Genomic DNA, 16474 nt, shown 5'->3' with positions numbered 1-16474 from the left:
TAAACTGTTTACGACCTCGTCCCTAGAAGCAGCTGTTGTCATGTGATCAGAGAAAGTCCAAATAAAGGGGAAGGCGTAAAATCTTTGGCAGAGCGTGCTGAGACACTGTACAAGAGTGCAGTGTGTCCAGGCGTCTCTCCACAATTGAGCCATGTTGGATTCTGTCTCTATTTAATTATTTGCTTCTTGTCTTGTTTAATAGATGTCATCAATCAGTGTTTGAACCTGACAATTTACACTTTAGTGCTTCTAAAACATTAATCCCCACTTATTCATCTTTTTATCAATGTCAATATAATTTGGCATTTTTGATAAGAACACAACTCTCATGTCAAAGTGAAATCAGATTTTACAGTCGTGTCAATTAACTAAACTAGGTTAAGTAAATGACAGCATATGTATTCACTCCATTCAGGTCAGCATGAAGCAAATGCACTTTTGCCTGCAGTCACAGCACAAAGTTTTAAGTGGATATGTCTTAATCGGGCAGGCTGGTTGTACCTTCTGTCGAAGAATCCGTGCAACGGTTTCAGTGTTAATTTCAAGGATTTATCATTTTCATCATACTTATCGTCAAACAGGATGAATATTCCAAACAGATGCATGTTGACAAAATCTATGACAAGATAACGGACAACATTGTCATTGGAAAAAAAGAAGCAATGTAGGAATATCTATCCATCCATCCATCCATCTTCTTCCGCTTATCCGAGGTCGGGTCGTTGGGGCAGCAGCCTAAGCAAGGAAGCCCAGACTTTTCTCTCCCCAGCCATGTCTTCCAGCTCTTGCCGGGGGGTCCCGAGGCGTTCCCAGGCCAGCCGGGAGACATAGTCTTCCCAACGTGTCCTGGGTTTTCCCCGTGGCCTCCTACTAGTTGGACGTGCCCTAAAACACCTCCCTAGGGAGGCGTTCGGGTGGCATCCTGACCAGATGCCCGAACCACCTAATCTGGCTCCTCTCCATGTGGAGAGCAGCGGATTTACTTTGAGCTCCTTCCGGATGGCAGAGCTTCTTACCCTATCTCTAAGGGAGAGCCCCGCCACCTGGCAGGAAACTCATTTCGGCTGCTTGTACCCGTAATCTTGTTCTTTCGGTCATAACCCAAAGCTCATGACCATAGGTGAGAATGGGAACGTAGATCGACCATTAAATTGAGAGCTTTGCCTTTCGGCTCAGCTCCTTCTTCACAACAACGTCACCACAGCGTCCGCATTACTGAAGACGCCGCACCGATCCGCCTGTCGATCTCACGATCCACTCTTCCCTCACTCGTGAACAAGACTCCTAGGTACTTGAACTCATCAACTTGGGGCAGGGTCTCCTCCCCAAACCGGAGATGGCAATCCACCCTTATCCGGGCAAGAACCATGGACTCGGACTTGGAGGTGCTGATGCTCATCCCAGTCGCGTCACACTCGGCTGCAAACCGATCCAGTGAGAGGTGAAGATCCTGGCCAGATGAAGCCTTTAGGACCACATCATCTGCAAAAAGCAGGGACCTAATCCTGCAACCACCAAACCGGATCCCCTCAACGCCCTGACTACGCCTACAAATTCTGTCCATAAAAGTTATGAACAGAATGGGTGACAAAGGCAGCCTTGGCGGAGTCCAACCCTCACTGGAAACGTGTCCGACCTACTGCCGGCAATGCGGACCAAGCTCTGACACAGGGAGCGGACCGCCACAATCAGACAGTCCGATACCCCATACTCTCTGAGCACTCCTCACAGGACTTCCCGAGGGAAAGGGTCGAATGCCTTCTCCAAGTCCACAAAGCACATGTAGACTGGTTGGGCAAACTCCCATGCACCCTCAAGGACCCTGACGAGAGTATAGAGCTGGTCCACAGTTCCACGACCAGGACGAAAACCACACTGTTCCTCCTGAATCCGAGGTTTGACTATTCGGCTTAGCCTCCTCTTCAGTACACCTGAATAAACCTTACCGGGAAGGCTGAGGAGTGTGATCCAACTATAGGAATACTTCGCGTAGGAATATATCCAGTCCAATTGTGTGAATGCTTTGGAGCATTCCCAAAATTATTTATCTCCGCAGCCAAAACAAAACTGTCCATTTTATCAAGTTACACACTGCCTAATGTCTATACCTGGGCAAAGAAAAAGAGTAAATATGGACAGATTTCACTTTTCACACTACGAAGAACAAGACACAGTGTAAAGAGTGTGAGCTATTACCACATTGACAACACCACTAACTGGAAGCGGCATATGCAGGTGAGTCATCCTGCGACCGTAAGTAGGTCAAAGTTATTGCTGCTGTATGACTGCTACTATATGACCCACTGTTCAAGCCTTTAGGAAGGGTTGGTTGTCACAGAGACTCCGTCAATGTTTTTTCAACTATGACCTCTCAAACCATCCGTCCCTCTTTGTCCAGAACATGTATTGCAATTTTTGTGCGAAAAGAGTGCGGTTTTGGATTAATCCACTAAAGGTTTGCATGTATCAAAACACATGCATACTTAATAGCGCACAGAAAAATGATCTACTAAGCTTGTGTGCAGAGTATTGTCTCTCAAATGAACAAACTCAAGAGTAAAATACATTTAGCATGTCTGTCTTTCCTATTTATGCAGAAATTACACTGATTATCAGAACGCCCACAATACTGGGAGGCGGGGAGGTAAATACAGTAAATCATTTGGTTGCCAGGAGAACGCTACATTTCGGAATGCGAGTGTGAAATTTGGTGGAGGAGGAATTATGGTGGGTTTTTTTGTTTTTTTTCAGGAGTTGGGCTTGGCACAAGTGGCAAAAAAGACGGATAAAGTTGAGGAATGCTCATCAAACATCGATTTGGAACATCCCACTGGTGACCAGGCTAATTGGGAACAGATGAGTGCCATGATTGGGCATAAATGCAGCCTCCATGAAATGCTCAGTCTTTCAAAAACAAGGATGGGGCGAGGGTCACCGTTTTCTGAACAAATGCCTGAGCAAATTGCTAAACAGTTTAAGAACAGCAATTCTCAACAAGCTATTGCAAGGAATTTAGGGATTTCACCATCTACGGTCCCTAATATCATCAAAAGGTTCAGAGAATCTGGAGAAATCACTGCACATAAGCAATTATTTTAACAGACCTTCAATCCCACAGTCAGTACTGCATCAAAAAGCGACATCAGTATGTAAGGGGTCTCACCACATGGGCTCAGGAACACTTCAGAACACCACTGTCAGTAACTACAGTTGGTCGCTACATTTGTAAGTGCAAGTTAAAAATCTACTATGCAAAGCAAAAGCCATTTATCAACAACACCCAGAAACGCTGCAGGCTTCGCTGGGCCCAAGCTCTTCTAAGATGGACTGATGCAAAGTGCAAAAGTGTTTTGTGGTCTGACGAGTCCACATTTCAAATTGTTTTCGGAAAACGTGGACGTTGTGTCCTCCGGGACAAATAAGAAAATAACCATCCGGATTGTTATAGGTAGTAGGTTTTAAGATTGTTACAGTGGAAAATCCAGCATCTGTGATGGTATGGCGGTTTATTACTTACACATCTGTGAAGGCACCATTAAGGCTGAAAGGTACTTACAGGTTTTGGAGCAACAGATTGTATGTTGACATCCAAGCAACGGTATTATGGGCGCCCCTGCTTATTTCAGCAAGACAATACCAAGCCACGTGTTACAACAGTGTGGATTCATAGTAAAAAGAGAGTGGGTACTAGACTGGCCTGCCTGTAGTCCCATTGTAATTGTGTGGCGCAATATGAAGCATAAAATACCCCAACGGAGACCCTGGACTGTTGAAAAACTTAAGCTGTACATCAAGCAAGAATGGGAATGAATTCCACCTGAAAACTTTCAAAAATTGGTCTCCTCAGTTCCCAAACCTTTACGGAGTGTTGTTACAAGGAAAGGCCATGTAACACATTGGTAAAAATGTCCCTGTGCAAAATTTTTTGCAATGTGTTGCTGCCATTAAATTGACGATTATTTGCAGAAAAAAATAAGTTTCTCAGTCTATTCAATTGAATATAAATTGAAAAGGATTTGCAAATCATTGTATTCTGTTTTTATTTATGGATTACAGAACTTGACAACTGGTTTTGGGTGAATGATTAAGTCGGACTTGACTCATCGCTCCCCTTATCCACCTACACATCATACATACCTCTTGTCCTTTTCAGGGTCAAGTGGACATTCTGACTAATAATGAGACAATCCCATTGGAAGCATAAGCGTTGTTGAGTCTTTAACACCACAGTATAAGCAAACAACACAAAGACCCCAAATTGAAATTTACACTCACCATCCATCCATCTATTTCTACCGCTTGTCCCTTTCGGGGTTACTGTCATGATCCACTACTTGGATCATGGCATGTTCTGGTTTTGTTCGGTTTGTTATCTCATTCTCTCTAGTATTTGTCGTACTCAGTTCCTGGTGGCACTTCCTGTTTTGTTTCCGTTTCCTTAGGAACGCATTTGTGCCACCTGCCTTGTTTTTCGACGCACACCTGCCTCCTGATTTCTGTCCCAATTTAAGACTGCCTTTTTTGCCATTCGCTCTCGGATTCTCATTTGCCATTTGCTTCCATGCAACAGGTGACGTCGCTCTTCCCGCATTGTGGTAAAGACTGTTTGATACTTGTTAGCTTCCACGCTATTCCTGCCATGTTTATGTCCCTAGCTTACATGCTAGCGCTTTCTGTTTGTTTTGTCTTAGGGCCTTTGTGAAAGTCTGTTTCTGTTTCTAGTCTGTTTTTTAGTTAACTAAATTATCATTCTTACCTTCACGCTGTGTCCATTTTAACTGCATGCTCGAGAGAACAAAAAGCACACCACGATGCCAGCAAACTGTCACAGGAGAATCCGAGCAAACAGACGTTCTCTCGCATCTGAGATAGAGGACTTTGATGTGTTTACGGGGAAGATAGCCCAAGCGATGCAGGCTGGGACATTCCACGGTGCGCCGGGTGGAGAGATGATCCACTCCACTTGGTATGATGATGTCCCCTCTGGCACCGCTCGCTCGTGTCAGCGAAGGCGGAAGTAGAAGAGGAAGGCTTTGCCTCACGATGGAGACGCGCTGACCCCGCCATCACCCTCTCCGGTACACAGCCACCTCCACCCCGTCCAGGACTCACCCTACATGTCTGGTAATACTTTTTTTGTCCCTCATTTGACTCTTCCGGCTGGCCTGCCAGTCACAGTTACTCCAGCCGTGACGTCACGCCTGTGGTCGAACGAAAGGGAGTCGGGTTCAGATCGCTTCTTAAGGACGTTTGTTTTCAGTCACAATATAAGTCTTTGTTTTCTGAAACCCCACCACCTGTGACTTTGGCCCCGCCCCCAGTTACTTTTACTCCCACCCAGTCTACCTCTTTATGTACATTCCCTCCACCCACCCCTAAAGGCATTTTCAGACCGCGGGGAACGCGTCTGGCATCCGCTTTTTGAGGGGGGGCTAGTGCTGGTTGCTCAGCCAAGCCTCAACCTCCTACAACGGTCTTTTGTCCCGCCAGACCGCAACCTCCTGCGCGTCCTCCTCCATCGGTATTCCAACCAGCTATGATAAATGATAAATGGGTTGTACTTGTATAGCGCTTTTCTACCTTCAAGGTACTCAAAGCGCTTTGACACTACTCCCACATTTACCCATTCACACACACATTTGACACACTGATGGAGGGAGCTGCCATGCAAGGTGCTAACCAGACCCATCAGGAGCAAGGGTGAAGTGTCTTGCTCAGGACACAACGGACGTGACGAGGTTGGTACTAGGTGGGAATTGAACCAGGGACCCTCGGTTTGCGCACAGCCACTCTCCCACTACACCACGCCGTCCCTCCTAGGCCGCCTCCACCGGCACCACGACTGGCTGTATTTAGCCCTAGCCCTAGCCCTAGCCCAAGCCCAAGTCCGACTCGTGGTTTGACTCGTAGTCCGAGTCAAAGGCCGAGTCCTAGCCCAAGCCATAGTCACAGTCACAGTCCTAGTCCGAGTCCTGGTCCTAGCCCTTGTCACAGTCGTAGTCCTAGTCACAGTCAAAAATCCTAGTCGTATTCACAGTCCAAATCATACTCTTAGTCACAGTCCTAGTCACAGTCTTAGTCCTAGTCATAGTTTGAGTAAAAGTCTTAGTCCGAGTCCGTGTCATAGTCGTAGTCCAGGTCTGGATCCCACTCCAGCACACCTGACTTTTTGCTGGATCCCACTCCAGCACCGGACTCTGTGCTGGTTACTACTCAAGTACCCGACACTATGCTGGATCCCACTCCAGCACCGGACTCAATGCTGGATCCCACTCCAGCACCTGCACCTCAGCTGGTACCAGTGCCTGCTCCTCGGCTGATACCAGTGCCTGCTCCTCGGCTGATACCAGTGCCTGCTCCTCGGCTAATACCAGTGCCTGCTCCTCGGCTGCCACCAGTGCCTGCTCCCCGGCTGCTACCAGTGCCTGCACCCTGGCTGACGCTCCAAGCTCCAGCGCTGGCTTCGCCGGCTGTTCCAGCACCTGTCTCCACGACGACGAGAACGCCACCTGCTTTGGCTGCTGCACCCGCACCATCTTCATCTCCTGCACTCGGTCCTGGTTTGGCTGCAATACCCGCACCGGCTTCGTATGCGACACCAGTGACATCTTTGCCTATAGCTTCCAAGCCCGCCATCACGATGGCGCCGATGCATCCACCTCCACGTCAGCCACGAATGTGGCTTTGTCTTGGTCGTCCTCCTCGCCGGGCGCTTCCTCCTCCACGTCGGCCACGGGTCTGGCCTCTACGAGGTCGCCCTCCAAGACTTTTGCGGCAGCGGCCTTCCATCCGTCGCCGCCACCTGACTTGTCCTCGGTGGATTCGGGGACATGCAACCTGGCGACCCTCCACCGTGTCCTCCCTCCGCCCTCCCTTCATGTTTGGACTTTTTTGTTGTGTGGGAGGGTTCAAGCTGGAATTTTTGGAACATCTGGGATCTGTCCCTTGAGGGGGGGCTTATGTCATGATCCACTACTTGGATCATGGCATGTTCTGGTTTTGTTCTGTTTGTTATCACATTCTGTCTAGTATTTGTCGTCCTCAGTTCCTAGTGGCACTTCTTGTTTTGTTTCCGTTTCCTTAGCAACGCATTTGTGTCACCTGCCTTTTTTTTTCGACGCACACCTGCCTCCTGATTTCTGTCCCTATTTAAGACTGCCTTCGTTTGCCATTCGCTCTCGGATTCTCATTTACCATTTGCTTCCATGCAACAGGTGACGTCGCTCTTCCCGCATTGTGGTAAAGACTGTTTGATACTTGTTAGCTTCCACGCTATTCCTGCCTTGTTTATGTCCCTAGCTTACATGCTAGCGCTTTCTGTTTGTTTTGTCTTAGGGCCTTTGTGAAAGTCTGTTTCTGTTTCTAGTCTGTTTTTTAGTTAACTAAATTATCATTCTTACCTTCACGCTGTGTCCATCTCAACTGCCAGCAAACCGTCACAGTTACGAGTGGTGCTGGAGCCTATCACAGCATTCTCACAAAAAACTCTCTCTATAGGTGACTTGAATCCAAAATGTGTGTCTGATACCTGTGTTGTAGTGCTTGGTACAGTATCTGAGGTCCGATTCATCTTTAAGGAGGAACTGGGGAAGTGTCAGTCCTTCAGCCACTTGGACTGGTCCGTTTTCCTGCCACTCAAAGATTAGGTCGTTCATGGTGTAACCAACTGTAAAAGAAAGTGTGAAAAACTATTAAATCCTCATATTATTCCGTCCATTTATTAATCTATCATCAAGACCACAGAGTATATTGCAGAAGATTAATCCAAGACTACTGCAGTGCATAATGAGTTACAAATGCAATAATGCAATTATACAATACAGTATCTCTGGATTTGCCACAATATAATATACAGTCGTGGTCAAAAGTTTACATACACTTGTGAAGGACAGTGTCATGGCTGTCTTGAGTTTCCAGTAAGTTCAATAATTTTCTGATAGAGTGATTGGAGCACATACTTATTGGTGACAAAAACATTCATGAAGTTTGGTTCTTTTATGAATTTATTATAGGTCTACTGAAAATATGAGCAAATCTGCTGGGTCAGAAGTATAAATACAGCAATGTTAATATTTGGTTACATATACCTTGGCAAGTTTCACTGCAATTAGGCGCTTTTGGTTGAATTTTTGACCACTCCTTTTGACAAAATTGGTACAGTTTAACTAAATGTGTTGGTTTTCGGACATGGACTTGTTTCCTCAGCATAGTCCACACGTTTATTAAGTCAGGACTTTAAGAAGCCTTTCTAAAATCTTAATTCTAGCCTGATTCAGCCATTCCTTTACCATTTTAGACGTGTGCTTGGGGTCATTGTCCTGTTGGAACACCCAACTGCACCCAAGACCCAACCTTCCGGGCTGATGATTTTAGGTTGTCCTCAAGATATTTTCATTGTCAGGCCCAGAGCATAATACCACCACCACCATGCTTGACGGTAGGATGGTGTTCCTGGGGTAAAGGCCTCACCTTTTCTCATCCAAACATATTGCTGGGTATTGTGGCCAAACAGCTCAATTTTTTTTCATCTGACCTCACATGGACAATGATAAAACCTTCTGGAGGAAAGTTCTGTGGTCAGATTAAACAAAACCTGTAGCTGTTTGGCCAGAAAACCCAGCAATATGTTTGGAGGAGAAATGGTGAGGCCTTTAATCCCAGGAACTCAGTCTTTCTCCCAAGAAAGTCAGTGACTTCACAATAAAAGTGGGTGACATTGTTATCACCAGGAAAGATGAGATAACCTACCTAGGTTCCATTCTAGAGCCTAATCTTTCCTGTGATAAAATGGCAACAAGGTAATCAAAAATGTCAACCAACGAATGAGATTTCTCTACAGAATCTCCTCTCTGGTCAAAAAAAGCACCTTGCAGATTCTAGCGGGAACTCTCATTCAACCCTTTTTCGATTACACTTGCACCTCCTGGTACCCCAGAACCTCCAAAACCCTCAAATCTAGACTCCAAACATACCAGAAGAAACTAGTCAGGTTACTTCTAGACCTCCACCTCAGATCACACCTCACTCGAACCCACTTCTCCAAAGTGGGCTGGCTCAGAGTGGAGGACAGAGTAAAAAAACTTGCACTGAGCCTAGTCTATAAAATCTGCTACACCTCCCTGATACCGAAGTACATGTCAAACCACTTCCTTAATGTAAATGACTGCCATAACCACAACACCAGGGGGAACTCCACAAACCACGTTAAACCCAGATTCCGATCTAAGAAAGGTCTTAACTCATTCTCTTTCTATGCCACATCAATGTGGAATGCACTCCCAACAGGTGTAAAAGTAGGTGCATCTCTATCCTCCTTCAAAACCGCTCTAAAACAACACCTCCAGGCAACTTCAACACTTTACTAATACCCTCCTCCATTCACATCCCATCTCCCGGAATGTAAATAATCAAATGTTTATACATGTTCTTATGCTATCTGAACTCACTATGTTCTCTGCTCGCTGTATATATCTTACTAAGTCAGACCTACACTGTTTCAATGTCCATTTCTCTCATGATGCAATTGTTGATGACTGAAGTGCTGATATCAACCAAACCCTCCTCATTCCGCCCCCCAGATTGTAAATAATGTAAATAATTCAATGTATATACTCTAATGATTAACCTGTGTGATGACTGTATTATGCTGATAGTATATATTTGCACCATGAATTCATTAACGTGGACCCCGACTTAAACAAGTTGAAAAACTTATTTGGGTGTTACCATTTAGTGGTCAATTGTATGGAATACGTACTGAACTGTGCAATCTACTAATAAAAGTTTCAATCAGTCAATCAATCAATCAACACCATTCCCACCGTCAAGCATGGTGGTGGTAGTATTATGCTCTGGGCCTGTTTTGCTGACAATGGAGCCGGTGCTTTACAGAGAGTAAATGGGACAATGAAAAAGGAGGATTACCTCCAAATGCTTCAGGACAAGCTAAAATCATCAGCCCGGAGGTTGGGTATTGGGGGCAGTTGGGTGTTCCAACAGGACAACGACCCCAAACACGTCAAAAGTGGTAAAGGAATGGCTAAATCAGGCTACAACTAAGGTTTTAGGATGGCCTTCCCAAAGTTCTGACTTAAACATGTGGACAATGCTGAAGAAACAAGTCCATGTCAGAAAACCAACACATTTGTCAAGAGAAGTGGTCAAAAATTCAACCATAAGCTTGCCAGAAGCCTGTGGATGGATACCAAAAGTGCCTTATTGCAGTGAAACTTGTAACCAAATATTACCATTGCTGTATGTATACTTTTGACCCAGCAGATTTGCTCACATTTTCAGTCGACCCATAATAAACTCACAAAATAACCAAACTTCATGTATGTTTTATGTGATCAACATGTGCTCCAATCACTCTATCACAAAAAAAAGAGTTGTAGAAATTATTGGAAACTCAAGACAGCCATGACATTATGTTATTTACAAGTGTATGCAAACTTTTGACCACGACTGTACATCTCCATGTGACTCTATTTGTTAGTCATGCTTGTTGTGATTAGGAAGATCATCGTTTTCAAGCCATACCGAGCTTAAAATGGTTACAGAAGTACACATTATTGGAGAAATTGTATGAATATGGAACAAGAGGAGTGAGTGGGTCAAAAGTTACCTGAAAGACAGAAAATAGTTTGTGGAAGTTAACAAAAGAAAATCTGCCTTACATATTATTAGTTTTGGAGTACCACAAGATTCGGTCCTTGGACCTATATCGTTTCTCATGTATGTCAATGATATCACCATGGTTTCCAAACTGATAGTGTATTTTTTTATTTTTTTTTTGTGGACGATACAACCTTATTTTATTCAGGACAAGCTATTACAGATGTGTTAGAGGTGGTTGAAAATTAATGTATCAAAATGAAAGTATGGTATGATGTAAATAGATTTGTCCTTGAATACCGGTTAAACAATTTTTTTTTTTGCAGTAGCAGAAAATGTGTAGATGGTTAATTACAGGTCTGTTACGACCGGTTCGCATGGTGATGCAGGGTTTGTTCTCCCAGGATGCAAACGGACGACTGCAGACAGGACTTGCAGGCAGGAACATGCTTTAACAGTAAAATAACACTAAACAGGTACAAAACAGAAAACAAACTGACGGAACAAGGTGCAGATCGCACCGGAAGCTAAGGCTACAACTTAGCACAGACAAAAGATCAATAGCAGGGGCTAGGAGACAAGCAAAAAACTTACGTAACGGTAGCGTGACAAAAATAAAGAAGCCAGTCAACTGACTGGCAAAAGCAGGCTTACATGTCTGTGATAAATACAAACCCTGTTTCCACATGAGTTGGATGTAAATTTAGGGATTTCAACATCTACGGTCCATAATATCATCAATTGTTTCAAATAATCTGGGGAAATCACTCCACGTAAGCAGCATGGCCGGAAACCAACATTGAATGACCGTGACCTTCGATCCCTCAGACGGCACTGTATCAAAAACCGACATCAATCTCTAAAAGATATCACCACATGGGCTTGGGAACACTTCAGAAAACCACTGTCACTAAATACAGTTCGTCTCTACATCTGTAGGTGCAAGTTAAAGTTCTACTATGCAAAGCGAAAGCCATTTATCAACAATATCCAGAAACGCCGCCGGCTTCTCTGGGCCCGAAATCATCTAAGATGGACTGATGCAAAGTGGAAAAGTGTTCTGTGGTCTGACGAGTCCACATTTCAAATTGTTTTTGGAAATATTCGACATTGTGTCACCTGGACCAAAAGGGAAGCGAACCATCCAGACTGTTATCGACGCAAAGTTCAAAAGCCAGCATCTGTGATGGTATGGAGGTGCATTAGTGCCCAAGGCATGGGTAACTTACACATCTATGAAAGCACCATTAATGCTGAACGGTACATACAGGTTTTGGAACAACATATGCTACCATCTAAGCGCTGTCTTTTTCATGGACGCCCCTGCTTATTTCAGCAAGACAATGCTAAGCCACATTCAGCATGTGTTACAACAGCGTGGCTTCATAAAAAAAGAGTGCGGGTACTTTCTTGGCCCGCCTGCAGTCCAGACCTGTCTCCCATCGAAAATGTGTGGCGCATTATGAAGAGGAAAATACGACAGCAGAGACCCCGGACTGTTGAACGACTGAAGCTTTACATAAAACAAGAATGGGAAAGAATTACACTTTCAAAGCTTCAACAATTAGTTTCCTGAGTTCCCAAACGTTTATTGAGTGTTGTTAAAAGAAAAGGTGATGTAACACAGTGGTGAACATGCCCTTTCCCAACTACTTTGGCACGTGTTGCAGCCATGAAATTCTAAGTTAATTATTATTTGCAAAAAAAACAATAAAGTTTTTGTGTTTGAACATTAAATATCTTGTTTTGTAGCATATTCAACTGAATGTGGGTTGAAAAAGATTTGCAAATCATTGTATTCCGTTTATATTTACATCTAACACAATTTCCCAATTCATATGGAAACGGGGTTTGTACATTTAGCATGTCTGTCTTTCCTATTTATGCAGAAATTATACTAATTATCAGAACACCCACAATACTGGGAGGCGGGAAAGCAAATACAAATACAGTATAATGATTTGGTTGCCAGGAAAACGGTACATTTGCGACTGCATTGTGCCGAGTGTGAAATTTGGTGGAGGAGGAATTATGGTGTTTTTGTTTTGTTTTGTTTTTCCCAGGAGTGGGGCTTGGCCCCTTAGTTCCAGTGAAAGGAACCTTGAATGATCCAGGATACCAACACATTTTGGACAATTCCATGCTCCCAACCTTGTGGGAACAGTTTGGAGTTGGCCTCTTCCTCTTTCAACATGACTGTGCACCAGTGCACAGAGCAAGGTCCATAGAAACATAGATGACAGAGTCTGGCGTGGATGAACTTGACTGGCCTGCACAGAGTCCTGACCTGAACCAAATAGAACACCTCTGGGATGAATTAGAACGCAGACTGAGAGCCAGGCCATCTCGACCAACATCAGTGTGAGGCCTCACCGATGCGCTTTTAGAAGAATGGTGGAAAATTTCTATAAAGACACTCCGCAACCTTGTGGACAGCCTTCCCAGAAGAGCTGAAGCTGTAATTGCTGCAAAAGGTGCACCGACATCATATTGAACCCTATAGGTTAGGAATGGGATGGCACTTGAAGTTCATATGTGAGTCAAGGCAGGTGGCCAAATACTTTTGGCAATATACAGGTACTGTTTTTTAAATAGGGGAGGATATACGGTATGTTTTGAACTTCTTTCTGTTCCTTTTCATTCATAATTCACTTTCATGTTATGTTGATTTTACGGCGAGACAATTTGTTAAGTGACCATTACCCGGCTTGGTAAAAGAATAAACATGCTTAGGCAGGAAAACAAACCAGCAAGGCAGAAAACAAAGCAGGAGCTTTAGAAAACCGCATGTCATCGAAGCTCAGAGCTCTGTGGGGGCATTTAAAAAAAAGCATAAACAGCTGGTGCAGGCTTGTACATGCCTGCAGCGATAACACAAAAGATGTAGTTAGTCTTGCTTCTTAAGGTTCAGTTTTAGAGTCTGTGTGTGTGTTTGTGTGTGTGTGTGTCTAGTGTGAGTGTGTGTGTGTATAGTGTCAGTGTGTTAAAACGTGCAAGTGCACCGAAAAAGCCCTACCCACAGCATTGTGGACATGTGGTTACCCTTTGTGGCATCTTAAAATTCAGTATGATAGCTTGGTATTTTTATGTATTTTATGTATTTTTATCTATTTATCTGAGTACCATGTTCTTATGTTTTTTATGTAGTTAGTCTTGCTTCTTAAGGTTCAGTTTTAGAGTCTGTGTGTGTGTTTGTGTGTGTGTGTGTCTAGTGTGAGTGTGTGTGTGTATAGTGTCAGTGTGTTAAAACGTGCAAGTGCACCGAAAAAGCCCTACCCACAGCATTGTGGACATGTGGTTACCCTTTGTGGCATCTTAAAATTCAGTATGATAGCTTGGTATTTTTATGTATTTTATGTATTTTTATCTATTTATCTGAGTACCATGTTCTTATGTTTTTTATGTGTCATTATGAATTTGTACTTAATTAGTTTGCTTTCAATTTTGTTGTACAATGTACTATCCATCCATCCATTTCCTACCGCTTGTCCCTTTTGGGGTCCCAGGGGGTGCTGGAGCCTTTCTCAGTTGCATTCGGGCAGAAGGCGGTGTACACCCTGGACAAGTCACCACATCATCACAGGGCCAATGTACAAAGTACAATGACATTAAAGATATATTCTATAGGTCCCCTTTAATCATACTTTTGAACGGCAATTAATCCCGATAAATCGCAGTTAATTACAAACCCCGTTTTCATATGAGTTGGGAAATTGTGTTAGATGTAAATATAAACGGAATACAATGATTTGCAAATCATTTTCAACCCATATTCAGTTGAATATGCTACAAAGACAACATATTTGATGTTCAAACTGATAAACCTTTTTTTTTTTTTTTTGCATATAATCATTAAGTTTAGAATTTGATGCCAGCAACATGTGACAAAGAAGTTGGGAAAGGGGGCAATAAATACTGATAAAGTTGAGGAATGCTCATAAAACAGTTATTTGGAACATCCCACAGGTGTGCAGGCTAATTGGGAACAGGTGGGTGCCATGATTGGGTATAAAAACAGCTTCCCAAAAAATGCTCAGTCTTTCACAAGAAAGGATGCGGCGAGTTACACCCCTTTGTCCACAACTGCGTGATAAAATAGTCAAACAGTTTAAGAAAGATATTTCTCAAAGTGCAATTGCAAGAAATTTAGGGATTTCAACATCTACGGTCCATAATGTCATCAAATGGTTCAAAGAATCTGGGGAAATCACTCCACGTAAGCGGCATGGCCGGAAACCAACATTGATTGACCGTGACCTTCGAACTCTCAGACGGCACTGTATCAAAAACCGACATCAATCTCTGAAGGATATCACCACACGGGCTCAGGAACACTTCAGACAACCAATGTCACTAAATACAGTTTGTCGCTACATCTATAAGTGCAAGTCAAAGCTCTACCATGCAAAGCGAAAGCCATTCATCAACAACATCCAGAAACATAGCCGGCTTCTCTGGGCCCGAGATCATCTAAAATGGACTGATGCAAAGTGGAAAAGTGTTCTGTGGTCTGCCGAGTCCACATTTTAAATTTTTGGGGGAAATATTCGACAACGTGTCATTCGGACCAAAGGGGAAGCAAACCATCCAGACTGTTATCGACGCAAAGTTCAAAAGCCAGCATCTGTGATGGTATGGGGGTGCATTAGTGCCCAAGGCATGAGTAACTTACACATCTGTGAAGGCACCATTAATGCTGAAAGGTACATACAGGTCTTGGAACAACATATGCTGCCATCTAAGCGTCGTCTTTTTCATGGACGCCCCTGCTTATTTCTTTCATAATTCTTTTTATTGATTTCACATTCATATTAACAAAAAAAATTCAAACCTTCTTCATCCCCTACCCCTGCTTTCACTCAAAACAAAAACAAAAAAACAAAAGAGTACGTACGAAAGTACCCAGAGTAAGATAAATAAATAAATAAGTAAATAAATCAATCAATACAAGGCTCTTGAAACAAAGTAGTTGAAAGCTAAAACACAGTGTAGAAGCAGCATGACAAGGCCTGAAATATCGGCAGTCATATTCAGATATGTGTCGAGGGCTATTCCTGCACTTGTGTAAAAAAAATAAAAAAACAAGGTCTCCACACTTTGAAAAACTTGTTTTCAGAGCCGCGTAATGTATATCTTATTTTCTTGAGCTTCAGGTTTGCTAGCACGTGCCTTATCCAGTGGGAGACTGAGGGTGGGACAGCCTCCTTCCACTTCAACAATGTCAGGCGGCGTGCGAGGAGGGTGGTAAAAGCCACTATTTTATGACCCCCTACAGCATGGGTGTCAAACTCTGGCCCGCGGGCCAAATCTGGCCCGCCGTTTAATTTCATTTGGCCCTTGAGGCAATATCAAATTAACATTAGAGCTGGCCCGCCAGTAACACCACATTCACCACTAATACTCACACTTGCCAACCCTCCCGATTTTCCTGGGAGACTCCAGAAGTTTAGTTCCCTTCCCGAAAATCTCCCTGGGCAACCATTCTCCCGATTTCCACCCGACAACTATATTGGGAGCGTGCTTTAAAGCCACTGCCTTTAGAGTCCTCTACAACATGTCGTCACATCCTCTTTTCCTCCATATAAACAGCGTGCTGGCAAAGTCACACAATATATGCGGCTTTCACACACACATACTTGGTCAACAGCCATACAGGTCACACTGAGGGTGGCCGTAAAAAAACGTTGACATTGTTACAATTATGCGCCACACTGTGAACCCATACCAAACAAGAATGACAAAACACATTTCGGGAGAACACCCGCACCGTAACACAACATAAACACAACAGAACAAATACCCAGTATCCCTTGCAGCACTAACTCTACCGGAATACTACAATATACACCCCCCGATACCA

At 43.8% G+C, this 16474-nt stretch overlaps 1 protein-coding gene across 4 annotated transcripts in view; it reads right to left on the bottom strand.

Annotated features, from left to right (window-relative positions):
• Positions 1-16474, bottom strand: part of glra3 (glycine receptor, alpha 3) — a 140134-nt gene that overhangs the window by 57299 nt on the left and 66361 nt on the right. For all 4 annotated transcript variants that reach the window (XM_061907253.1, XM_061907264.1, XM_061907259.1 and 1 more), the window contains exon 6: positions 7529-7666. In XM_061907253.1, coding sequence (XP_061763237.1) covers positions 7529-7666 — 138 coding nt within the window. The remainder of the gene's footprint in view (positions 1-7528; positions 7667-16474) is intronic.

The sequence above is a fragment of the Nerophis ophidion genome, linkage group LG01 (genome assembly GCF_033978795.1).
Source record: "Nerophis ophidion isolate RoL-2023_Sa linkage group LG01, RoL_Noph_v1.0, whole genome shotgun sequence".
NCBI classification, from domain to species: Eukaryota; Metazoa; Chordata; class Actinopteri; order Syngnathiformes; family Syngnathidae; genus Nerophis; species Nerophis ophidion.
This window is presented reverse-complemented; position numbering and strand designations above follow the sequence as displayed.